This window comes from Rhinopithecus roxellana, chromosome 17 (genome assembly GCF_007565055.1).
Source record: "Rhinopithecus roxellana isolate Shanxi Qingling chromosome 17, ASM756505v1, whole genome shotgun sequence".
Taxonomy (NCBI): Eukaryota; Metazoa; Chordata; class Mammalia; order Primates; family Cercopithecidae; genus Rhinopithecus; species Rhinopithecus roxellana.
In genome coordinates this window covers 10,607,563-10,632,443 of record NC_044565.1, presented here as the reverse complement: position 1 = coordinate 10,632,443, position 24,881 = coordinate 10,607,563, and the positions used below count along the sequence as shown (strand labels likewise).

Genomic DNA, 24,881 nt, shown 5'->3' with positions numbered 1-24,881 from the left:
ATTTTAGGCATCTGAGACACCAAGGTGGGGAATGGCTGAAATGACTCAAGAGGGGACTGACAAGGGATATGATCCCCCCATGTGAAAGGATGTGACAGAGGGAATGGAGGGGAGAGAATAAAGATGAGACACTCCAGGAAGGAGGCGTCCATAGGACCTGTGGTTGGTTGATGGGAGCCAGGCCTGCTGAGGGAGAAGGCATCCTCTCTCTGCACTTTTCCTCCTTACTAGCACAGCAGTGCATCCTAGAACACAATGAAGAAACACATGTGAGCTCCTAATCTTCCCAGGGAGCTTGTCATTCCATGAACCAGCCAATCCCCAGGAACATCACTGTGTTGCTGAGGGCACCATCATGGACAGGAGGGCTGGGGTCCCTCAGAGGGTATGGGAAGGTATGCTGGCTGCCTGGGGACTGCAGTGGGAAGGACACAGCTGACTCATCAGGAAGATGCTGACCCATTGTCTCCTGTGCTTGGTCTCCAAGTACAACCCCCTTAACCTCACAGTGTTGGACTGGTCCCTGCTGAGCAAGAAGGAGTGTCTGAGCTACGGTGGGCGCCTGCTTGGGAATTCCTGCAAGTTTATCCCAGACCTGGCGCTCATGTCCTTCATCCTTTTCTTTGGGACATATTCCATGACCCTGACCCTGAAGAAGTTCAAATTCAGCCGCTATTTTCCTACCAAGGTAAGCTCACCCTGCAGTTAGGAGGGGACTTGCAGTCAGACTGCTGCTGAGTCCCCCAGAGAGGGTTCTGGTCCACCCATGGATGGACTCCACATGAGCACTGGACCACTGGGGTTTTTCAAGTTAAGTCAGAGAGAACTGTGTTCGCTTGTTGGCCGGTCCCCTTGACAACACTTCGTATCATCAGGCTTTTATCTTTAGTCTTTGTCTATTATAGTATCTCATTGTGTTTTTAAAATGTTTCGTTTCCCTGATGACTAATGAAGTTGAAAGCACAGCTATTCCTGTGTTTATTGGCCATGTAGCCAGTTGACTTTCTGTTTGGAAGTGTTTGTTGAAATCTCTTGCACATTTTGGGTTATCTGCCTTTCTGATTTGCAAGAGTTTTTTATATATTCTGGGTAGAAATGTTTTTGTGATGATATGTGTTGCGAAATCTTCTCCCACTCTGTGACCGTTGTTTTCTTTTTACATCGTTAATGGTATCTTTTGATTAACAGAAATTATTAGTTTTATTGTAATTGAATATTCAAACTTTCCTCAAGGCAAATATTGGACAGCAGATATTCTTGTATGTTACCTTCTAAAAGCTTTATTGTTTTTCCTTTCATGTTAGATCTACAGTCCATCAGAATTGATTTTGATGTGTACTGTGAGATAGTGTTTCTTCGTGATTTTATACAGTCAATTGTTCCAGTATTTTTTAAAGACTGTTCCTTCTCCATTGCTTTGCAACACTTCCTTTGCCATATATCAAATGTTCCTATATGACAGGGTCTGTTTCTGGGTTCCTTATTTTGTTTCACTAGTTTATTTATATATCAGTATGACAGTCTTAATTTCTGTAACTTATAAGTCTTTATATCTTTGTCTCCCAAACTCTCTCTCTCTTTGTCCTTTTTATATAACATTTTCTTGGCCCTTTGCATTTCCACATGAATTTTAGAATCATCTTAACTTTCACCAAAATGAAAACTTGTTGGAATTTTGATAGGATTATCTTTGACTCTGTTTGGGAAGAATTGATGTCTTTCAAACTTTGAGTTTTCTGATTTATGAATACAGTATACTTCATTTATTTTGGTCTTCTTTCTCTCCATAATGTTTTATACATTTTGATCTTGAAGTCTTGAACCTTTTTTGTTAGATTTATTCCTAGATACTTGATTTTTTTATACTGTCATAAATGCTAACTGCTATTTTATTTTTTATTTTATTATAAAAATAATAATTATAATCATAATTATTATTATTTTGAGACAGAGTCTCACTCTGTCACCCAGGCTGGAGTGAAGTGGCATGATCTTGGCTCACTGCAACCTTCACCTCCCAGGTTCAAGTGATTTTCCTGCCTCAGGCTCCCAAATAGCTGGGACTGTAGGAGCCTGCCATCATGCCTGGCTAATTTTTGTAATTTTAGTTGAGACGGGGTTTCACCATGTTGGCCAGGCTGGTCTTGAACTCCTTACCTCAGGTGATCCCCTGACCTCAGCCTCCCAAAGTGCTGGGATTACAGGTGTGAGCCACTGCGCCTGGCCCTAACTGCTGTTTTAAATTTTATTTTCTACCTGTTTGTGGCTGAATTAAAACAGCACTTGAGGCCGGGCGCGGTGGCTCAAGCCTGTAATCCCAGCACTTTGGGAGGCCGAGACGGGCGGATCACGAGGTCAGGAGATCGAGACCATCCTGGCTAACACGGTGAAACCCCGTCTCTACTAAAAATACAAAAAAAACTAGCCGGGCAAGGTGGCGGGCGCCTGTAGTCCCAGCTACTCGGGAGGCTGAGGCAGGAGAATGGCATAAACCCGGGAGGCGGAGCTTGCAGTGAGCTGAGATCCGGCCACTGCACTCCAGCCCGGGCGACAGAGCGAGACTCCGCCTCAAAAAAAAAAAAAAAAAACAGCACTTGAATATGTAAGCAGTGACTGTGCCGTGGGGTGGGGGGTACTCAGAAGAATTTTAGCAACTCTTTCCCACCATAAACTCCATTAGCACTCTCCTAAAGCCATCTTAACTAAGTATTACAAGTGCTACTGCTACTGCTACTAATCATAATGATAAAATCTTTGATATAAATAGTTGAATTTTTCCCAAATTTTCTAAAGACTGAATAAAAGGTGCTTTAGGAAGCTTCGCAGTATATAAACTGAGTAAAAAAGAGTTTGCTTACAACACGAGTGCATCCTTAAGACAAGTTCACTTCCTTCCTGCCCACTTCCAGCCCAGAGCATATCCCTATCTCCTCTTATGTAAAAATTCTCAAGCAGTCACTGTATCTGAGAATATCTATCTGTTGCCTGCAGGATGAAAAGTAATTCATGTGGCATGGAGTTCTTGCGCCACCAACATTTTTTCCCTCACATTACTTAAAAATTGCTCAATTGCCTCCTGGAATTTAGGGTTGCAGAGAGGAATGAGGCCACACCATTTCATACTCATCAGATTGGTAGACAGATGAAGGTGTTGGGACACCAGATGTTGGAGATGGAAAGGAGTAGGTGGGAGTATAAACAGATACATCCAATTTGGAGAGCAACTGACACTCTCTGATTAGGTTGGACCATGTGAAGTTGCCCATAGTTGACTGTTTCGACCTACAAATAAAGGCAAATTCATGTGGTTTAACTTAATAACCATTCATATGGTTTTGACGTCTATGCTAGGAATATTATAGAAAAGGAAGTATATACCTAGCGCACTACTTGGTTCTACTGTGACTAATATTTATATGATCATGATAATATAAAGCTGTTACTAATTTTCAACTTTTGGAATTGACTTACAGATAAAACACACAAGCCATGTGTTTACAGAACAAGATCTCAGCTTTGACAATGGAAAGATCAAAGTGGAGGTGTCACAGGAAGGAAGGGGAGGAGGAAGAGAGAGGTGGTAGGAGGACAGAGGCAGTGGTCCTCACCTTGCAAGATGGAGAATGAGAGATATTAGCCAAAGCTAATGTAAAGAGAGGTTTGATTATATAACTTGAAAGTATAAAGGAATCCCATAGGAGCTTAAAATTATCAAAGATTAGGAATAAGGAAAGGACAGGAGGCATAGTGTAAGTAAAGGGAAATTCTTATCAATAGATAATACCTTAAGTTAGTAAATGAAAATATTAAAGTATATGCATATTAGTTAATGACATGGAGGGAACCTCCAGAACAAGTAAAATCAAGCAGACATAGTAGATGGATCTGGAAGGTGGGGCTGAATTGAGAAAAGGGGAGGTGGGAGACTTTGCTTTTCCCTGTAAGTCTTCTCCACTATGTGAGTTTTTAACCAATTATATATATTATGCTAATAAGAAATTTAAAGAGAAAAGGGGGATGCAGGGAATGAAGTCAATGTACTGTCACCTGCCCCTGCCCTTCAAATTGACTTCTCTGAAAAGATATAAAAAAGGCCACAGGGTAGACATGGGGGACCTTCTGTCCTGAGACTTCTGGACATAGAGTTGGTTTGGAGGGGAGGTCAGAGGACATTGATTCAGAATGGGCAGGAAGGTCAGGTTCAGAACTTGATCTAGGAAGGGCCTCCAAGTTAAGAACCTGGCCTAGGAAGGGCCTCCTGAGAAACAGAGGAACAAGAGGCTCTTGGTGGACAAAAGGTCTGAGAGTAGTCAATAGTCCCCAGTGGAAGTGAGGAGCCTCCCTCCCAGCCCAGGTGGGGTACAACAACCTGTCACAGATTTGTAGGAACTAAGGTTTGCTTCAGAGTTCAGCCCTTGCCCTCATCATACCTACTGGGTGCCCCAATTCAGACTGTCATACCAGAACACATCTTCAGCAGTGGCTGCCATGGCCACATGGATCATAACAGCTCCCACATTGATCACCATATGCCAAGCACTCGAAATGTGTTCAGTTACACCTTTGAGGGAGATACTACCATCATCTCCATCTTACAGAGAAGGAAATTGAGGCTTGGAGAGATGACACGCTTCCTCAAGCTCACACAGTTAGCGAGGAGCAGAGCCCAAATTTGAGCCTAGTTCTGCTGCCTTCAGAGCCCAGACTGTAACAGTTCACCTCTTTGCTGCCTGGGGACTGGGGCTGCCTGGAGCTGGGTGGGTGCTTTACTCACTTCTTTCACTTGCTCATCTCCTGTCTGCAGGTCCGGGCCCTGGTGGCTGACTTTTCCATTGTTTTCTCCATCCTGATGTTCTGTGGAATCGATGCCTGTTTTGGCCTGGAAACCCCCAAGCTGCATGTGCCCAGTGTCATCAAGGTTTGCCCCTTGCCACCACTCTGGGCATCCAGTCTGCCTGCCTACCAGCTGTAGATTCTTTCCCCTCTGTGCTGATCAAACTCTCTTCTCCTCTCAGTCAAGAGACCATTTTAGTTCTCTGTGTGCCACCTTTCCTGAACACTGGCTCCCAGGAGCTGGTCCTTTGAGGTAGGGCGGGGAGGGGTAACATATTCACCAGGAAATCCTGATCTGTAGTCATGAGGTGAGGAAGGCACGTGCTACACCACCTGGTTTGCAGTTTATTTATTTATTTAGAAGCAGGGTGAAATTCTAAATTTGAAATTCACCCTCCAACCCAGCAGAAGCCTCTTGATTCCTGTTTGAGGGTCTCCAGTTCCCTGACCTCTGGCAATCTATAAGCTGGGCCAAATAGGATCTATTGAAACTGGTCCCTTAGAACAGTGATTCTCAAAGTGTGGTCCTCAGACCAATATCACAGCATCACAGTCACGGGGAACTCGTTAGAAATGCAATTTCTCAGCTCCACCTGTGGAATCAGAAAAGCTGGGGGGTGGGACCAGCAATCTGCATTTTAACAAGCCCTTCAGGTGACTTGGAGTATGCTCAAGTTTGAGAACCACTGCTTAGAAATTACCCACTAGTCTAGAATTGGTGACATATGCTTGTAGCTAAACTCAGCCCTACTCCCTCATAAGAGCACCAACCAGCCAGGTGCAGTGGCTCACACCTGTAATCCCAGCACTTTGGGAGGCTGAGGTGGGCAGATCACGAGATCAGGAGATCAAGACCATCCTGGCCAACACAGTGAAAACCCATCTCTACTAAAGATACAAAAAAATTAGCCGGGTGTGGTGGCGGGCGCCTGTAGTCCCAGCTACTGGGGAGGCTGAGGCAGGAGAATGGCGTGAATCTGGGAGGTGGAGCTTGCAGTGAGCCGAGATCGCGCCACTGCACTGCAGCCTGGTTGACAGAGCAAGACTCCCTCTCAAAAACGAAAAGAAGAAAGAAAGAAAAAAAAAAGAGCACCAAGCATCTCACCAGAGTAGGGAGTCCAGATTCTAGAACTTACCCTCCCTCTCTTTAAGGTTTTTGTTGTTGTTGTTGTTTGTTTTTTGAGACAAAGTCTTTTTATATATTCTCCTCATTCTTAACATGCAGGACTAACTGATGTTCAGCGTTTTACAGACAATTCTATAATGCTCCCAGACAGGCAACTCAGGAGAGGCAGAAGCAGCTGGCCCTGGGCCCACCCATTTCTTTATTCTTTTCTGTTGGGCCTCATTCCTGCTATTTGTTATTTGCAGTGGGTGACTGTGCTCTCTCTCCTGGCTGCCCTTTGACCTTCACCTTCATGTTTCCTGACCAACCCCAGGGCTGTTGCAGCAAATTACCTCCTTAGTTTTACAGATGCTGTCTGAGTGCATGCTCCTTCCCATGTCTGAATTTAGTCTAAAGTTGCAGGTACCTAAGGTGTTTAAGGGAAAAGATTGCACTTGAAAAGTACCCAAAGTCAGGGAAAGTCGAGGAGGTGGGACAGCAGGCCAGGCAGCAAGTGCCCTGGGACAAGAGAGAGAGGAAAGGGCCCCTCTCTGTTTGCTCCCATTCAGCCCACACGGCCTGACCGAGGCTGGTTCGTGGCCCCCTTTGGGAAGAACCCGTGGTGGGTGTACCCAGCAAGCATCCTGCCCGCCCTGCTGGTGACCATCCTGATCTTCATGGACCAGCAGATCACTGCCGTCATTGTCAACCGGAAGGAGAACAAACTGAAGGTAAGGCCGGTACTAGGAGCAGAGGCATAACCTCTTTCTTCCCACAAAGTCAGAAGGAGCGAAGGAAGGACATGATGCTTCTTTCAGTACTTTGGGCCAGGAAAATATGAGGACAGAAGACTGAAGTTCCCACTTGGTGTGTTGAGGGGGAAATGTGACCTCCAGATGTGGGTAAGGCCACCAGGGCTAGAGTGACTTTCTGAGGACCAGGGCCAAACTAGGCTGGGCCACTGGGCACAGGCTGTCTTTCCCAAAGTGGCATAGAGTTCTTATGAGAATCAGCAGACCCTGATGGGGGCTCAGCCTAGAACACTGAGGCAGAGGAACTTCCTTAGCCTTCCTGGTCTCTGCAACTCCCCATCCAGCCTGTGAGCCTGAGAAGACTCGGGTCACCCCCTCCCCCATCCCGGTCTGGACCACTCTAGGTGTGGCCTGTCCCAGCTGGGGCCCCTCAGGAACTGCAGAGACCCTGTGGCCACCTTCTGGGCCCTTCTCCCCAGAGACCCAAACCCAGGGCCTCTCCAAGCTTGAACATCCCTCTCTTCTATGACCCATGTCCCTTAGGCAGTTCACCCTTTCAGATGGGGTGGTAGGACCCGCCCACCTCTGCAATCCTTGCAAGGAGCACCTCAGGCCCCTTCAGTATCTTCTGGAAGGCAGGGGGGCCTTGAACCATGTTCCACAGAGTGGCTGCTTCCAGGAGGAACTGGCTCCCCAGAAACTTCTCCCTCCCCACCCCACCCTGCTCCTGCAGAAGGCTGCTGGCTACCATCTGGACCTGTTCTGGGTGGGCATCCTCATGGCCTTGTGCTCCTTTATGGGGCTTCCCTGGTACGTGGCTGCCACAGTCATCTCCATCGCCCACATCGACAGCCTCAAGATGGAGACAGAGACCAGCGCACCTGGGGAGCAGCCCCAGTTCCTAGGAGTCAGGTAGGAGGGTCAGGACCTAGGAATCACCCAACGGGGAGGGGCCCACTCAGGGAGGGGAAGCTGGCTTTGCCTGCCACAAAAGAATTTGGGCTCTGATGGCCCAAGAACCACAGGGACATGAGTGCTATCCCTGGAGGGAGAGAAGGAGAGAGACAGAAGTCCAACTCTAAGTGGGGATTTTTACCTACTGGGCTCCAAGCAGTATGCATATCCCATCCATAAACATGCGCACGTGCCAGACACTCATCTGCATCGGCCACCCAAGGTCCCCACAAGGCCTCGTGCTGTCCTGCTCTTTTTCTCTTCCTCAGGACACTCCAGACCCCTACTGCCCTGATGGCCCTCTTGTGGGTTCAGGTCCTGCTCAGTCTCCATTCCTCCAGAAGGCTATCCCAGGATCACCCCCACTCCCCGGTCCATGGCCTTGCCTGTCACTCCTGTTCCTTCACTTGCCCCTTCTCTTACACCCCGTGGTAGGCAGAGAAGTGCATCTTCAGCCCCTTAGGACCTCCAGGGTAAGACCACACCAAACCCTGGCATTCACCTACGTGGCTGCCCTAAGAACTTCTCCCACTATCTTGGGATACTTGAGCCACCCAGCCTGCCCGAATGACGCTTCTCTGCCCGACTGCAGGGCTCACCTGCCTCCCAACCCTGACACCTGCTCTGCTGGTGTCCCCTTCCCCAGATCCTCATTCATTGTGCCCCACAAAAGTGAAATCTTAAAATCAAAGGGCAGAGTAATAGCATTTTATCTTGCATGTATCCTCGCAACAATAGGTGCCATTATCTGCATATACTGAAGCTGAAGATGGGCAGGCTCCTGCCCAATGCCACATAACTAGCAAGTGGCGGAGCCAGGATCCAGCCCACATCAGTTCTGCTCAAGCACCCCAGCTACGAGCCACTACACTAAGCGGCCTCCCTCAATGCCCCTGCAAGATGCCTTGGGGGCTGCCTGTCTTCCCACATATGGTTCAGCTGGGCCTCAGGCAACCAGGCAGAGCTCCATACAGAAGCCCTCGAGGCCATGGCCTTGGACACAAACTTCAGGTGCCCACAGTGAGCAGGAGGGCCGGAGTGGTCACCAGGCATTTCCTGGTACACCCTGACCATGTATTCTTCTCTGCCAGGGAACAGAGAGTGACCGGCATCATCGTCTTCATCCTGACGGGAATCTCGGTCTTCCTGGCTCCCATCCTAAAGGTGAGGTCCTGCACTCTCACCTAGGGCCTCGTCGCCTGAGAAAGCAGAGTGGATGCCTCAGGGAGGGAGGGGATCCCCACATGGCTAGGGATCACGGGCCTATCAGCCCCCTAAAAAAGGCAGTCTTGGCCAGGCACAGTGACTCACACCTGTAATCCCAGCACTTTGGGAGGCCGAGGCAGGTGGATCACCTGAGGGCAGGAGTTCAAGACCAGCCTGACCAACATGGTGAAACCCTGTCTCTACTAAAAATACAAAAGTTAATCGGGCGTGGTGGCTAAGGCCTGTAATCACAGCTACTCGGGAGGCTGAGATACGAGAATCACTTGAACCTGGGAGGTGGAGGTTGCAGTGAGCCAAGATCATACCACTGCACTCCAGCCTGGGCAACAAGAGCGAAACTGTCTCACAAAAAAAAAAAAAAAAAAAGAAAGAAAGAAAGAAGGAAAAGAAAAAGAAAGAAAGGCACAGTCTTACTAGGCCAAAGCAATGTTTCCACACTGTCACCGTCGTTTTCTGTGATACTGCAGTTTTTTATCATCACTAATCCTCTCTCCCACCCCTCTCAGGGCCACTCTCACCTTCTGGAGGATACTCTTCCCTCTGAAAGTTCTGCCAAGTTCTAGCCCTGCTTAGATCAGGAACTTCCTGAATGGGGTGTGTGCCCACATTGCTGGAGTTTGGGGCTCATGAAGTTTAAAACTTGCAGCACAAGGCCAAACATGGTGGTACATCCCTGTAGTCCAGCTACTCAGGAGGCTGAGGCGGGAGGATCACCTGAACTCAGGAAGTCTTGGGACCTGGGTGACTTTTTCCCACACAGCTTGAAGCTCCTCTTGCTCATGTCCCACCACAACAGCCAAGAGATTAAGTCAAGTAGGGGTACAATGGAGGCAGGTGTCCCCCACAAGGGTCTCTTTCTGGAGACTCCAGAAAGCAAGGTGTTCCCACCAGGCTTCCCTGCTCTCCACTCCAGCCAATCGCCCATCAATCTCCCTTTCCCTTGATCAGTGCTCACGTAAGACTTTCCTTTCTTGAATTAAGTTTACCTGTAATTGCCTCAACCTTTTGCCAATATTATTTTTCCTCTTTGAATATCTCAAAACAGCTCATGACCAGGCATGGTGGCTCATGCCTATAATCCCAGGACTTTGGGAGGCCGAGGTGGGAGGATCACTTGAGACCAGGAGTTCAAGACCATCTTGGGCAACATAGCGAGACCCCCATCTCTACAAAAAATACAAAAGTTAGCCAGGCATGATGGTACGTGTGAGGCATGATCACTTGAGCCCAGGAGGTCGAGGCTGCAGTGAGCCGTGATCATGCTGCTGCACTCCAGTCTGGGCGACGGAGTAAGACCTCTTCTCAAAAAAAAAAAAAAACACCTCATTCAGAGGTGACCTTGTAAGAAACAAAGGCTAAAGAATCATGATTCTGGCTGATGTATTTACAATGGAAAATATTTCTGGCTTGAGAATTGGTACTGGGCATACCTGAGCAGTAGGTAGGAGGCTAGCATTTTTAAAGGGATATTTCCCTTCTTGGGGAAACAAATTGCACACAGGAGGACAAACATTTTGTTTATTTAAAAATATATTTTAAATGGCCAAGGACTATTTACTTTTGTAGAGAGGGTTCCAAGGTGCCATTGTGAATGTCAATTTTGACACTGTTTAACATACAAGTATTTGCATTAAAAAGCTCAAATCAGGCTGGGTGTGGTGACTCAAGCCTGTAATCCCAACATTTTGGGAGGCCGAGGCAGTTGGATCACCTAAGGTCAGGAGTTCAAGACCAGCCTGGCCAACATGGTGAAACCCTGTGTCTACTAAAAATACAAAAATAGCCGGGTGTGGTGGCACACGCCTGTAGTCCCAGCTACTCAGGAGGCTGAGACAGGAGAATTGGTTGAGCTCAGGAGGGGAGGCTGCAGTGAGCTGAGATTGCACCACTGCACTCCAGCCTGGGCAAGACAGAGTGAGACTCCGTCTCAAAAATAAAAAACAAAACAAAACAACCTTCGAATCAGCCAGGCATGATGGCTCACATCTGTAATCCTAACACCCTGGGAGGCCGAGGCAGGAGAATCGCTTGAGGACAATAGTTTGAGATCAGAATGACCAACATATCGAAAATCTGTCTTAAAAAAAAAAAAAAAAAAAAAAAAAAAAAAAAAAAAAAAAACCAAATCCAAGAACAGCCTTCTTTAGGGGCCAAAAATTCCTCTAAAGCCCTTCTAGTGTTGGCATAGTGCTCTGTGCTCTCCAGAGTGCTCTAACATGACCACAAGGAGAAGCAGCTTCTGCTCACCATAGGGAGCCACAGCTGCAGGTGGAGAGAAGGCAAGGGGCAGAAACAGCTGAGATAGACAGCGGAAAAATGCTTTGAAAGGCTGTGAAAGATTTGGAATCATTCTTGTAGAGTGGGATGAATTCTATGATCCCATTTTTGAAAACGCAAACAAACTGCCTGTGTGCAAGTTTGGAGGGATGGGTACCCACCAAACTATTCGTGGTTAGTTGGTGATGAGTGCTGATTAGTTTACACACTTTTGTTCTGCTTCTGTTTTATGTGATTGTGTATGAGGCATGATTTCTGTGTTTTTTGTTTTTTGTTTAAGACGGAGTCTCTGTCGCCCAGGCTGGAGTGCAGTGGCACGATCTCAGCTCACTGCAACCTCTGTCTCCCAGGTTCAAGCGATTCTTCTGCCTCAGCCTCCTGAGTTGCTGGGATTACAGGCATGCACCACCATGCCTGGCTAATTGTTTTGTATTTTTAGTAGAGACAGGGTTTCACTGTGTTGGCCAGGCTGGTCTCGAACTCCTGAGCTCAGGTCATCCACCTGCCTTGGCCTCCCAAAGTGCTAGGACTACAGGCGTGAGCCACCATGCCCTGCCTGATGCGTGATTTCTGTTAAGTGTCCTGGGTACTCCCTGCCGATGTAGGTCAGCTCATTAAAGTTCCCCATGCCGCTGCAGGCTGAGCAGTTTTAGGGGCCCTCACCTGAGGCTGGAGGTAGGAAGGAGCTGGCAGGAATGAGGAGGGGGCAGTCTGTGGAGTCTTCCAACTTTCCAGAAGGTATTTCTTCAGCCAGACCACATGGCTTCCGCACAGTGCAGTGAGGGACCAGGCCAGGAGAGCAGTTGCATGCTAGGCCAGTCTGAGAAGGGGCAGTACAGCCCCAGTGACCCTCATCTCCATCCCCACCCACACCCCAGTTCTGCTGACTCTCGGTTCCCCCAAACATCCAGCTCCCCAGCTGCCTCTGTGGTCAGGAGACACTGTCATCCAGAACAGGGTGGCCAAGGGCCCGACCCAGGCAGAGGCCAATCCAAAGCTCTGCTCTCTTTTTAGTGCATCCCCCTGCCGGTGCTGTATGGAGTCTTCCTCTACATGGGCGTGGCCTCCCTGAATGGCATCCAGGTAAGGCTTTCACTCCCCAGGCTGCATGATCTGGAGTCAACATTCCATGTCTGGTTCCATGTCACCAAGACCCCCAATTCAGTTGTCCCAATTGTCCCCAATTGTCTTAATTCAATGAAAGAACAATAGTAATAATGGTACTACCACTGACTGATACTACCAGGCAAAATAAATATGCTAGGCACTTCATAGGCCTCACATAATTGAATCTATGTAATTAAGTCCTCTGATCGCCATTTTACAGATGAGGACTGGAGGGTCAGAATTCAAAATCCAGAAGGAACTGACTCCAGTGAGCATTTCATTATACCTCTTTCTCTTCCCTAAGGCAACTACGCAGAAGAAAACATTTTTGTTTTGTTCTGTATTTACTGTGAAATCCCAGAATTCTTAAACAGTTTGTGTTACAATTAACTTGCACTTTCCTTGAATATGGACAATGTCCATTTTGTGGCCAGCTCCAGGGCTGTTCCCCTCAACCAGGGCTCAGGACCCCTTCTCTAAGACCCCATTATGCATCCACCTAGACACCTCCAGGCCCCGTCCCATGCACCCTTAAAGCCTGAGCAGGGGGCTTCCCCTCTCTGAGACCCCACCCAGGTACCCCTTCCGCTAGTCGCAGGGCCCAGCAGGCCCTCCAGGCCCAGCTGCCTGGCTGAGCCACGCTGTCCCCCTAGTTCTGGGAACGCTGCAAGCTCTTCCTGATGCCAGCCAAGCACCAGCCGGACCACGCCTTCCTGAGGCACGTGCCGCTGCGCCGGATCCACCTCTTCACCCTGGTGCAGATCCTCTGCCTGGCGGTGCTCTGGATCCTCAAATCCACGGTGGCTGCCATCATCTTCCCGGTCATGGTAAAGTGGGCGTGGGCTTCCCCCTCCTGCCGGGCAGGTTGGCCTGGGCAACCCAGAGGTGCAGCGCAACCTCCCCTCCCGCCACCTTCTACCTTCCTGTCAGCTGTGGCCTGGGTCCCTCGGGTCGCAGAGGCTGGCACAGAATGACCTGATTCGAGTTGTGGCCATCCAGGCCAGATGGTATGGGGTGGGGCAGAGAGGAGGCGGAAAAAGGAATGTCAGAGCAGCTCAGCGAGAATGCAGGAGCCACCCAGCTCCGGGGAGGGACAGAGAAAGCAAATCAGTTCAACCTGGACACCAAGTTCCCACTGCCAAAATTCCAACCAGTCTCAGAAGTCGAGTACTAAATATAGATGTTTCCACCCTTCAAGATAGCTAAATTTGAAAAGCTAAATAGTGAAGTAGTGGGGCGGGGGAAGAACAAGGGTCAGAGATCAAGAACAACAAAACCCAATGACAGTATATATAAAGCTTGAGCAAGGGAAAGGCTACAGTTCTTTCACTATTCTTGCAAATATTATATAAATTTGCAATTACTCCAAATATTATATAAATTTGCAATTACTCCAAATATTATATAAATTTGCAATTACTCCAAATATTATATAAATTTGCAATTACTCCAAATATTATATAAATTTGCAATTACTCCAAAATAAGAAGTGAAAAGAATGCAAAGCCAACAACATAATTGCCTCTGGCCACCTAGATAACTCACTGAGGGCAGTGACCCAGGCCCCCCTTGCCAGGAGCCTGGAGTGTGTCAGCAAATGCCTGGGGAAAGCTTGAGGGTTCTGGGGTAGGGGCCAAAGTAAGGACACTGAGGAGAACTTGAAGTGCACACTCCTGGGAGGGGTCTAGTCCATGGTTCTTGACCCTGGCTGCCCATGACAACCCAGATCAATCAAATCAGAATCTCTGGGGAAACCCAGACTTTGATATTTTTATGAGGTCCACAGATGAGCATAGACATGCAGCCAGGGTTGAGAACCCCCACTGCAGGGAAAGGGAGATAGAGCCTCACCCTGAGTGCTCTCAGGGGCCTCAGAGCTGTTGAAGGGAAAGGCAGTAGTAGTCATGATTAGCATTTACTGAGTGCTGTTCCACTGAGTCCACACCAGCCCCTGAAGCACTAGTAACCCAGCTTTACAGATGAGAACATGAGGCTCAGAGAGCATGAGCAGAGTGACCCTGGGCACATAGCCAGACAGGGCAGGGCAAGGCAAGACCCACACCCTCCACCTATTAATTTTTTTTGTTTAATTTGCATACAGTAAAATTCAGTGGATGGGTCTATGAGTTTTGGCAAATGTACAGAGTAGAGACAGACATAAATTCTTGGGCCTTACCTGACCTGCTAAATCAGAAACTGGGGGAATCCAGTGATTTGTGTATTAACAAGCCCTCCAGGTCCTGGTGCATGCTCAAGTTTGAGAACCACTAATTTATGTATTTATTTAATTTGTTTGAGATGGAGTCTTGCTCTGTCGCCCAGGCTGGAATGCAGTGGCACAATCTTGGCTCGTTGCAACCTCCGCCTCCCGGATTCTAGCGATTCTTCTGCCTCAGTCTCCTGAGTAGCTGGGACTACAGGCACTCACCAACATGCCTGGCTAATTTTTGTATTTTTAGTAGGGACAGGGTTTCACCATGTTGGCCAGGCTGGTCTCAAACTCCTGACCTCAGGTGATCCGCCCACCTCGGCCTCCCAAAGTGCTGGGATTACAGGCGTGAGCCACCATGCCTGGCTGAGAACCACTAATTTAAAGAATAACTGTAGTTCTCCAGCCCATGGCCCTTCTGAGGCTCCCCACTTCGGCTGTCACAGGCTGTCCCTCTTGGTCACTGGTAGGAATGGTCACTCACCTGAGGGGCCAGACGAGAGGAACCACAGTGGAGGGAAGGTGAGTAATGGCTTATGGGAGCTTCGAGATGGCTCCAAAGACACTACAAAAAGTCCCTGAACTCAGCAGACTGAGGGAGGAAAAAATCTATGCCTGAGTTTGGGCATTAAGACCACAGTTTTCTCTAAACTCTCACAAAACTTTAGTCTCTCTCCTGTTTCCCACCACAGATCCTGGGCCTCATCATCGTTCGAAGGCTTCTGGATTTCATCTTTTCCCAGCACGACCTGGCCTGGATTGACAACATCCTCCCAGAGAAGGAAAAAAAGGAGACAGACAAGAAGAGGAAGAGAAAGAAAGGGGCCCACGAGGACTGTGATGAGGAGGTGGGGAAGATGTGAGGCTGGGGCACAGAGGAGAAATCGAGAGTCCTTCTCTCCACTTTTGCCAGGGCTAGGGAGAGGGTGGCTTCTTGGGTGGCCTGCGGCAGTGCCTAGGCCCAATCCAGGATGGGCTGGGGCATCTGCTTGTCTTGATCTGGGGTGCTGAGGGCTCTTCTGTTTATGTGAATGTCCTCAGAGTGGGCCAGAGTGAATGAGACTCCGTGTCCAGGGAAAAGGTGACTGGCCATGCCCACTCTTTCCATCACTGTGGGCTTTATGGTTGTGATCACAGCAAGCGGGTTCCTGCGGGAAGGGCTGGGAGGCAGCTCCAGCATGGAAGGAGGTTATGAAGACTGACTTCCAGAGAGTGGAGCAGACTTGAGGAGAGGTGTCTAATGGGGACTTAAAAGTAGACTGGACTCCAGACAGGCAGAAGGGGCTGGGAACAAGTTTTGCTTGCACCTTTCCCTAGGGTACGGGGGACAAAGATGGGGAAAGAGGCAGGTATCCTGACCGAAAGGAGACACTACATTTCCCAGACGCCTGGGACAACATGGTTGCCCCATCTGCCCCTCTTCTCCCATGCTCCCTTCCCATTTCACCCCCAAAACACTCAGGGAATCAACAGACAAGGGGCCAGTCCAGAAATTATAGTGAATCACTAAACATGAGGCAGGAAGATTCTTAATTCACGTGTTCATTACATATGATGAAACTGTCCCCACAAAAGGAAGTGACCTACCCAAAATGGACATGTAGCTACATTTCTAAGAAGGAATTAAAATAATTCCTGACTTTGCTGGTTTCTGATATGCTAAGCTGCCTATGCCATCTCCTAGTGCTCTGCTTGCCTCCCAATCTCCCAATTTGACCCAAACTCACGTCCCTGCATCCACCCTGTCCTGTTCTCATGATTTGGCCTCGTGCAGATGAAACATGCTCAAAGCAAATCCCTTCTGACTGGCTGGTGATGATTAAACCATCTTCTGATCAGTCAGAACTCCCCTGGTCCTTAATCACTGTGCTTTTCCAGGAAGAGTCCCATAATGCATGTGTTTGTAGATGATTTGTAAAGGTGGGTTCTGAAAACAAAGAAATAGAGACTACATGCCTTTTAAAGACACTTAGTTGTCATACTTTCAATAAATATTTGAGTGGCTACCACATGCCAAGAACTATTACAGGGTTGGGAAAAAGAATCTCTGAATTAGGCTGGGCGCGGTGGCTCAAGCCTGTAATCCCAGCACTTTGGGAGGCCGAGACGGGTGGATCACAAGGTCAGGAGATCGAGACCATCCTGGCTAACACGGTGAAACCCCGTCTCTATTTAAAAATACAAAAAACTAGCCGGGCGAGGTGGCGGGCGCCTGTAGTCCCAGCTATTCCGGAGGCTGAGGCAGGAGAATGGCGGGAACCCGGGAGGCGGAGCTTGCAGTGAGCTGAGATCCAGCCACTGCACTCCAGCCCCGGCGACGGACCGAGACTCCGTCTCAAAAAAAAAAAAAAAAAGAATCTCTGAATTATGATATATCAATGGAAAAACAGGATTCAATTTACACAAATTCATTTTACTTGTCTTTATAGTAACACAGTTATTGTGTGAGGTTCATTCCCAAGTGACTGGTTGCTGTGACAGATAAAACCGTTTTGATGACATTCCTGGAAGAGTTGCACTCTGTTCAATGGTGTGTATAGGACAGCAGGCTAACTGTGCCCATTCCCCCTCAGTGGGCCCCAGAGTGTTTGCAGCACCCCTGTTTTGTCTAGAGGTGAAGAGAATGGTGGTTTGCACTGCACATGCATGCATTTTCCATCTTGGCAAGAAAGCCAAGTTGTTGGCCAGGCGTGGTGGCTTACGTCTGTAATCCCAGCACTTTGGGAGGCTGAGGCGGGGAGATCACGAGGTCAGGAGTTCGAGACCAGCCTGGCCAACACGGTGAAACCCCATCTTTACTGAAAATACAAAAAGTTAGCTACGCATGGTGGTGCACACCTGTAATCCCAGCTACTCAGGAGACTGAGGCAGGAGAATCACTTGAACCCAGGAGGCAGAGGTTGCAGTGGGCTGAGATCACGCCACTGCACTCCAGCCTGGGCAATAAAGCGAGACTGTCTCAAAAAAAAAAAAAAAGAAAGAAAGCCAAGTTGTTGTGTTGGTGTTTATCCTCTTTTCCCACTGTTTTTCTTCAGCCCCCGTTCCCTCCTCCCTCAGTTATAAAGATTCCCATGGAAAGTGTCCAATCAGATCCCCAAAACGGTATCCACTGCATTGCCAGTAAGTAAAACACATGGTGTCTCTCCCTTCCTACTTACTACTAATCCTCCATGTCTTTCCCCTAGGAACTTTCATCTGTAACTCAGGGGGATCTAATCATTTTGGATGCTACAGCAGCAGTCTTCAACTTTTTTGGCATAAGGGAAAAGTTTTGTGGAAGATAATTTTTCCACAGACCAGTAGGGGAGTGGGAAATGGTTTGGGGATGAGACTGTTCTACCTCAGATTCTCTTAAGGAGTATGCAACCTAGACCCCACGTATGGACAGTTCACAATAGGGTTCTCACCCTTATGAGAATCTGTTGCTGCCACTGATCCCACCGGAGGTAGAGCACAGAGGTTAATGCTTGCTTGCCCACACTCACCTCCTGCTGTGCGGCCTGGTTCCGCTACTGTTCCATGGCCTGGGGGTTTAGGACCTGCACTAGAAGACCTTTGTCCTAGGCAGAGATCAAAGAGAACTGGGCCACCAGGACTGGTACTCCAACCAGATGGGAAACCCCAGAGCAAAGCCTGCAGACTTGAATGACTAATCCTCACTTTAGTTAAGGCAAAATCCCTCATTCCCTCCTTTCCCCACGTGTCCCCAGATCCCTGTGGCATCTCCTGGCCCTCTTCTGTGTTGTTTCAGACCACATCAGTCCAAACATGGCCCATCAGGCCTCCCATGTTTTCCAGTGGCTGTTGAAATGATTGAGGGCTCAGAACCAAGCTTTCCCCTTTAGAGAAATAGGTAGCATAGCACTTGGGTTATAAGTCAGGCATAATTGGAGATCCCCGTGGTGGTTGTGCTGTGCCTCTGTGTGAATCCTCAGCACCTTCTCAGCAGACAGCTGAGAGGGAGACTGCCTGGGAGGGACTGGGCATTGCTTACGGAAATCCTGGGAGATTCTATTGCTGCCTTTAACCCCTCCCAGCCTCAGCTCCCCATAGGTGGCCAGTCCTGTCATCCAGGCAACATAGCCTGTCCCGAGTCTTCTGAAAGATCCCTACCTTAGTCCCAAGCCCGGTGCTTCTAATACAGGGCTTGCCACCCTCAAAGACAGATTAGGGGTGGGTGGCCAGGGCGTCCTTCCCATCAGCAGTATCCCTCATAAGCACCTCAAGATCTTGAGTTTCTCAGGCTCTTCCCTGACTCCCATATCTCTCTTCCCTGGCCCTCCCATGCCTCACACCCCCTAGCCCTGGCTGAGAGCCTTCTGGGTGAAGGAGTAACTAAGCCCAAAGCCACACATCTCTGAGGCCCTGTATTCCTCTTGCATAGTGTTGGCTATAGGATTAGAGAAGGAAAAGAGAGGAAATGGTGGGGGAAGCCCAGAGAAATATGGTGCTCAAAACTGCTCCACATCTGACATTTTCATTTTCCTACCAGGAAAAAGATCTTCCAGTTGGAGTTACTCACTCTGATTCTTCCTTCAGTGACACAGAACTTGATCGAAGGTAAACACTATTAGGTAGACTCCTTGCATATTAGGTAAGAGACTGGGAAATGGTCGGGAAGGTGGAGGGTCTAGGATTGCCCAGGCTAGCTGTCCTCTGAGTAGAAGGCCCTTGCTGGTCCCCAACTGGGAGTCAAAGGCTGACAAACCTGACTCATCATTCAGGGCCAAGAAACAAATATGTCTTCTTACTGACATAACAATATGGTTACAACACACAAAGGTATTCAACTTTAGTAAAGGAAATTCTTACAAAAGACTAGGTAGAACAAAAATTGAAAGTAAATGTTGTGGCTGGGCACGGTGGCTCATGCCTGTAACCCCAGCACTTTGGGAGGCCAAGGCGGGCAGATCATGAGGTCAGGAGATCAAGACCATCCTGGCTAACACGGTGAAACTCCGTCTCTACTAAAAAAAAGTACAAAAAAATTAGATGGGCGTGGTGGTGGGTGCCTGTAGTCCCAGCTACTGGGGAGGCTGAGGCAGGAGAATGGCGTGAACCCGGGAGGCGTAGCTTGCAATGAGCCAAGATCCCGCCACTGCACTCCAGCCTGGACAACAGAGCAAGACTCTGTCTCAAAAAAAAAAAAAAAAATTAAATATTGATAAAAAGAAAACAGAAGCCAGGCGCGGTGGCTCACGCCTGTAGTCCCTGCACTTTGGGAGGCTGAGGCGGGCAGATCACAAGGTCAGGAGACTGAGACCATCCTGGCTAACACGGTGAAACTCGTCTCTACTAAAAATACAAAAACTTAGCCGGGCATGGTGGCGGGCGCCTGTGGTCCCAGCTACTTGGGAGGCTGAGGCAGGAGAATGGTGCGAACCCGGGAGGTGGAGCGTGCAGTGAGCTGAGACTGCGCCACTGCACTCCAGCCTGGGCGACAGAGAGAGATTCCATCTCCAAAAAAAAAAAAGCAGAAAAACTAGGCATGGCTTAAGTGTAATATCACTGAAAGCCAGGATAAATGAACGCTAAGGATAAAAACCCCAGGGTACTCTGTAGAATGAATTAACAGCAGGGTTAATTAGCAAAGGTCAGAAAGGGTATGGAGGAAAGCCAACATCAGAGATCAACATCAAAGCTAACATCAGAGATCAACTCGAGATGGGAACTGTTAAGTTCCAGGCCAGTTGCCAGGAGCCCCCATGCCAACAATGTGATTCTGTTCTTCATGAGAAGCCACCCGTGAAAAAGGTGAGACTCCCTGATGATGACACAGTGGGCTCACACACAGAAAAGAGGAATTCAGAGGCAAGAAAGGCTTTACTTCATTGTTACTTGGGAAGATGCCAGGGGCAGTCCCACTCCTACCTTGTGCCCTAGAATGGACAGGGATCAAACAGTAATTACAGCACAGGCTATCCCAAGTCTAGACCAGTCTCCAGGCACAGAGGGCACTCATCCAAGAGATTTTTGGGGAAACAGGGGACAGGGGATCTTCTGAATTATAAGGCAAAGCTGCTACCCCAATGCCAGGGTGAAACAACAGACTTTTCCCCAGTTCAACCCTCCCTAAGCAGCAGTCCCAAGGATGATCTAGCCCAAAGTGTCACCTGTCCCAGTTACATCTCCGCCTTCCTTCTCATCCCACATCCCCAGGCAGGCTCCTATACCTGGGATATATGCCAGGCTCCAATGATGCCATTCATCATTATACAGTAGTACACCAGTAATACCAGTATTAGGAGAAAGCAGTCTATCTTATTTTCATTTATAAAATAATCTACATGAAATTGACTAACTGCTCCCAATTTCAGGCAGTAGAGAGAAAATTTGGACCAGGTTAAAGGTTTCCAAAACCCTGTTAAATTACACAAAGCCCTAAGACAAGGTCAGAAATGAAGAAAATTTGGTAACTGGAGATGGCATCTCCCAACCTCATTGATGTTTTACTGAATTTATGAAAACAGATGGAGGCAAAAAACACTAAATAGCAAGATTCTATTTCAGTGAAAGGCTCTGCAACATGGTCTGGTTTAACAAAGACTAAGCATCAATGATCTACCAGGTGCGATGCTTAATCCCTGGGGATATAAAAAAAAGAATGGCATGGAAAGAGCACCCTGTGCAAGAATAACAGAGCACACAGGGAGGGACTAGCCTCGTTTTGAGAATCTAGGAAAGAGAAACTGGAATCTGCCAGACATAGAGCGGGGCAGAATAAAGAAAAGGAAAGGCATTGCAGGCACTGGACACAGGCGCGAAGTACCATTTGAAAACACACACACACACACACACACAAAAAGCAAAGAACACTGCAATGGATAGGGCAAACTAAGCAGGGAGGACTACAAACACAGAAGGCTGTGTTTGTGTTTGTGAGAAGACAGATACTCCTGTCTTCTCACACTAAAGAGCTTAGATTTTTTGAACAATGAGGAATCACCAAATCTGTGATTTCAAAAGTTCACCTTGGCAGCAACGTGAAGATAGGTTTACAGGGCGAGACCAGGTGCGTAACTATGGCTGAAGGCCAAGCCAATAGGAAACTGCTCATTCTGGCATGTGCTGAGAGTTCAGAAGCGAAGACAGAATTATTTGCATTAAAGCCCTGCTCTAGGGGATGGGTTCAAAACACCAAGAACTACATAATCCTTCTTTCCTACTTCTTGTTCAGCATCACCTTGCACTTCAAAATCTCCTGTCCAGCTTCACCTGCTTTCAACTACTCACGGAACCCAGTGTTCATGGTGCCACAGGTGAAGATAGAGATGGAGTCAGACTATGACTTCACAGACATGGACAAATACCGAAGAGAAACTGACAGCGAGACCACCCTCTAGGATGAAGCAGCTTCTCCCAGATGGGAGAGCCTGGCTTAGTCTTCATTGGGAGGGTCTTAACTTCTCTGTGCCTGTTTCCTTCTTTATCAAACAGAGGGAGTCCTTCTGCCTAATAGAAAACTGGAGATCTGTTGATGAAAAGTACTGCTTAGATGCAAAGCTCTCCCCTTCCTTTCGTAGTAATTAAAATACCTAAAGCTAAATATTATATTTTATTTTAAAATGCAGTCCAGCATAGAAATTCTAACATTTCTTTGGAAATAAAAAAAATGCTTGCTTCCCCAAATCATAGGTAAGATAAAAGGGCAATAGTCAATTCATATTTAAAACAAATACCAATTTAAAATTGTTTAAAGGTTAGATTTAAATACAGACGTTCTCAAATGAACTCGTAATATACTCTTATGTCACTAGACCATCTTTGGAGTATTTGGCAATTCTGCATATTAAGAAATGCTGAAAAGGTCCTATCTTTTCTCCCTGTCACATCCAATTTCCCAAGGGTTATATGAAAAGTTTGAACCAGGCCGGGCGCGGTGGCTCAAGCCTGTAATCCCAGCACTTTGGGAGGCCGAGACGGGCGGATCACGAGGTCAGGAGATCGAGATCATCCTGGCGAACACGGTGAAACCCCGTCTCTACTAAAAAATACAAAAAAACTAGCCGGGCGAGGTGGCGGGCGCCTGTAGTCCCAGCCACTCGGGAGGCTGAGGCAGGAGAATGGCGTGAACCTGGGAGGCAGAGCTTGCAGTGAGCTGAGATCCGGCCACCGCACTCCCGCCTGGGCGACAGAGCGAGACTCCGTCTCAAAAAAAAAAAAAGAAAGAAAAGTTTGAACCAGCCGGGCACAGTGGCACACACCTATAATCCTAGTACTGTGGGAGGCCGAGGCAGGCGAACTGCCCGAGCTCAGGAGTTCGAGACCAGCCTAGGCAACACGGTGAAACCCCATCTCTACTAAAATACAAAAAATTAGCTGGGCGTGGCGGCATATGCTTGTAGTCCCAGCTATTAGGGAGGCTGAGGCAAGATAATCGCTTGAACCTGGGAGGCAGAAGTTGCAGTGAGCCGAGATGGTGCCACTGCACTCCAGCTTGGGCAACAGAGAGAGACTCCGTCTCTAAACAAACAAAAAGTTTGAACCATCTGCAGTATGGGCCTTGCTCCAGAAGTGTGACTGGGGCTTTCCCAGATTGAAAAGCCAGTTCCAAAACTCTGTTAATGAAAGAACCAATCCATCTGAGTGGATAAATATTTCTAAAATAAAATAGTTCTTGTTAAAGTGAAATTTGAAACCACACGTTAAATCAACAAAATGATCATTTAAATTAGTATCACTGGTTTTTCATACCTGGAATCACATTTCATTATACATTTGGGTGGGTCTTTCCTGCAAATTTTCAACATTTATTCCCAAAGTCAAACTCCCATTTATGTGAACAATACAGGTTAGACAGAGGTAATGTCACATTTTACATTATAACTTCGCAATATTAATCAACCTAGTACTTTAAAGGAATGATTGAAAACTATTTGGGAAGATAAAAACCAGTTTCAATGAAGCAAACCTATTCCTCATGAAACTTAAGATCAGTCATTTTACCTTCAGTCCACATTTAATGAACACCAACCATGTTTATTTAATGCCTACTATGACCCCGACAGCCACAGTGCATCTGACACTTACCTTCTCCAAAACAACTATGATTCGAAGCTTGAGTAAATCACTTTGGTTATTATATTTGCTCAAGATGACAAATGGAGGTGCTTTCTTTTTTAAAGAAAAATGACACTAGATCATTAACAGATCAGGACTGGTAACTGGCCTCTGTAATCCTGAGTCTAGTGGAGTGCCTGGTCCACAGAAAGCTCTCAGTAAGTGTTTGATTACATTTAATCTCAGAGCTCCCTTCCAAGAGATACTGCCAAGAGGTAAAGCTCTAAACCTCTACTCCTACTGAGAGCAGAATTTCTTAGCTAATCCAGAACCATCTTCTTTGCTTAAGTATAAATTCTTGCCAGCACAGTGGCTCACACCTGTAATCCCACTACTTGGGAGGCTGAGGTTCGGGGATCAGTAGAGGTCAAGAGGTCAAGACCAGCCTGGGCAACATAGTGAGACCCATCTCTAAACAAATGTTTAAAAATTAGCCAGGCATGCTGGCACACACCTGTAGTCCCAGCCATTTTGGAGGCTGAGGCAGGACAATCCTTTAAGCCCAGGAGTTCAAGGCTGCAGTGAACTATGATCATGCCACTGCACTCCAGCCAGGGAGACAGCTGGAACCCATGTCTTATAAACAATAATAATTAATGTTTCTAAAAAGTATTTATTATCATCCGCTCCAATCCTGGGGAAGCTAACAATCCACCCTTAACATTTCAGTTTTAAAACCTGGCTGATTTGGAATAGAACTTTGTCCAAATTAAATTGTAGAAATGCTGTGGATTCAAGAGTAAACCTGCTTGATTAATCAGACAAGCTGGAAAACTACTGTTAATTTCTTTGTTGTAAATTGATCACTGTAATTTTACCTTACATGTCATTTATATTTTGTATATACATGAACATTTTAATCTCCATAGTTTTTAACAGGTTGACATAATACTTCTCCATGCAGTCAGTCAGTCATTTGTTCCACTTGTAACTCTAATTCAATAAAATTTAATCCTGTCTGGTCATCTAGCTCCATGTTTAATAATCTAGGTAAGTAAGTAGGCATGGCTTATAGCCATGAGCTATACCTCACTTAGAAAAACATCTCCAACAAACTATCGAAACTTCTTTCAACTCCAGAGAACTATGAAAAGAATAACGCTAGCTGGCAGAAGAACAAGGATGGAGGTAGGTGAACTCAACTGTTCTTTCTCTTTCTGCCTCAAGCTGCCTGGAGCAGGAGCTACTTCTGCTTGCCTGAAAGCCAAAAGCCAAAATAGACAAGAAACCTACCCCTGCCTCAAGTATTTAACAGATTAAGCTCCTAGCTTGGCACAATCTGTTGGGATATAAGACTGTAGGACAGGCCCGGTGCGGTGGCTCATGCCTGTAATCCTAGCATTTTGGGAGGCCAAGG

General features: G+C 47.5%; 1 protein-coding gene across 3 annotated transcripts in view; it reads left to right on the top strand.

Annotated features, from left to right (window-relative positions):
- Positions 1-22,437, top strand: part of SLC4A5 (solute carrier family 4 member 5) — a 139,419-nt gene extending 116,982 nt beyond the window's left edge. For 2 of the 3 annotated variants that reach the window (XM_030921053.1, XM_030921052.1), the window contains 11 exons: positions 488-688; positions 4,805-4,918; positions 6,508-6,669; positions 7,424-7,602; positions 8,736-8,808; positions 12,163-12,231; positions 12,909-13,082; positions 15,157-15,312; positions 17,500-17,584; positions 18,957-19,024; positions 21,642-21,776. In XM_030921053.1, the coding sequence (XP_030776913.1) occupies positions 488-688; positions 4,805-4,918; positions 6,508-6,669; positions 7,424-7,602; positions 8,736-8,808; positions 12,163-12,231; positions 12,909-13,082; positions 15,157-15,312; positions 17,500-17,584; positions 18,957-18,991 (1,248 nt within the window). In that variant the 3' untranslated portion in view covers positions 18,992-19,024; positions 21,642-21,776. Of the gene's footprint in view, positions 1-487; positions 689-4,804; positions 4,919-6,507; positions 6,670-7,423; positions 7,603-8,735; positions 8,809-12,162; positions 12,232-12,908; positions 13,083-15,156; positions 15,313-17,499; positions 17,585-18,956; positions 19,025-21,641 lie in introns of all 3 variants that reach the window. The other variant, XM_030921051.1, reaches the window with a different exon arrangement.
- Positions 22,438-24,881: the final 2,444 nt, after the last annotated feature.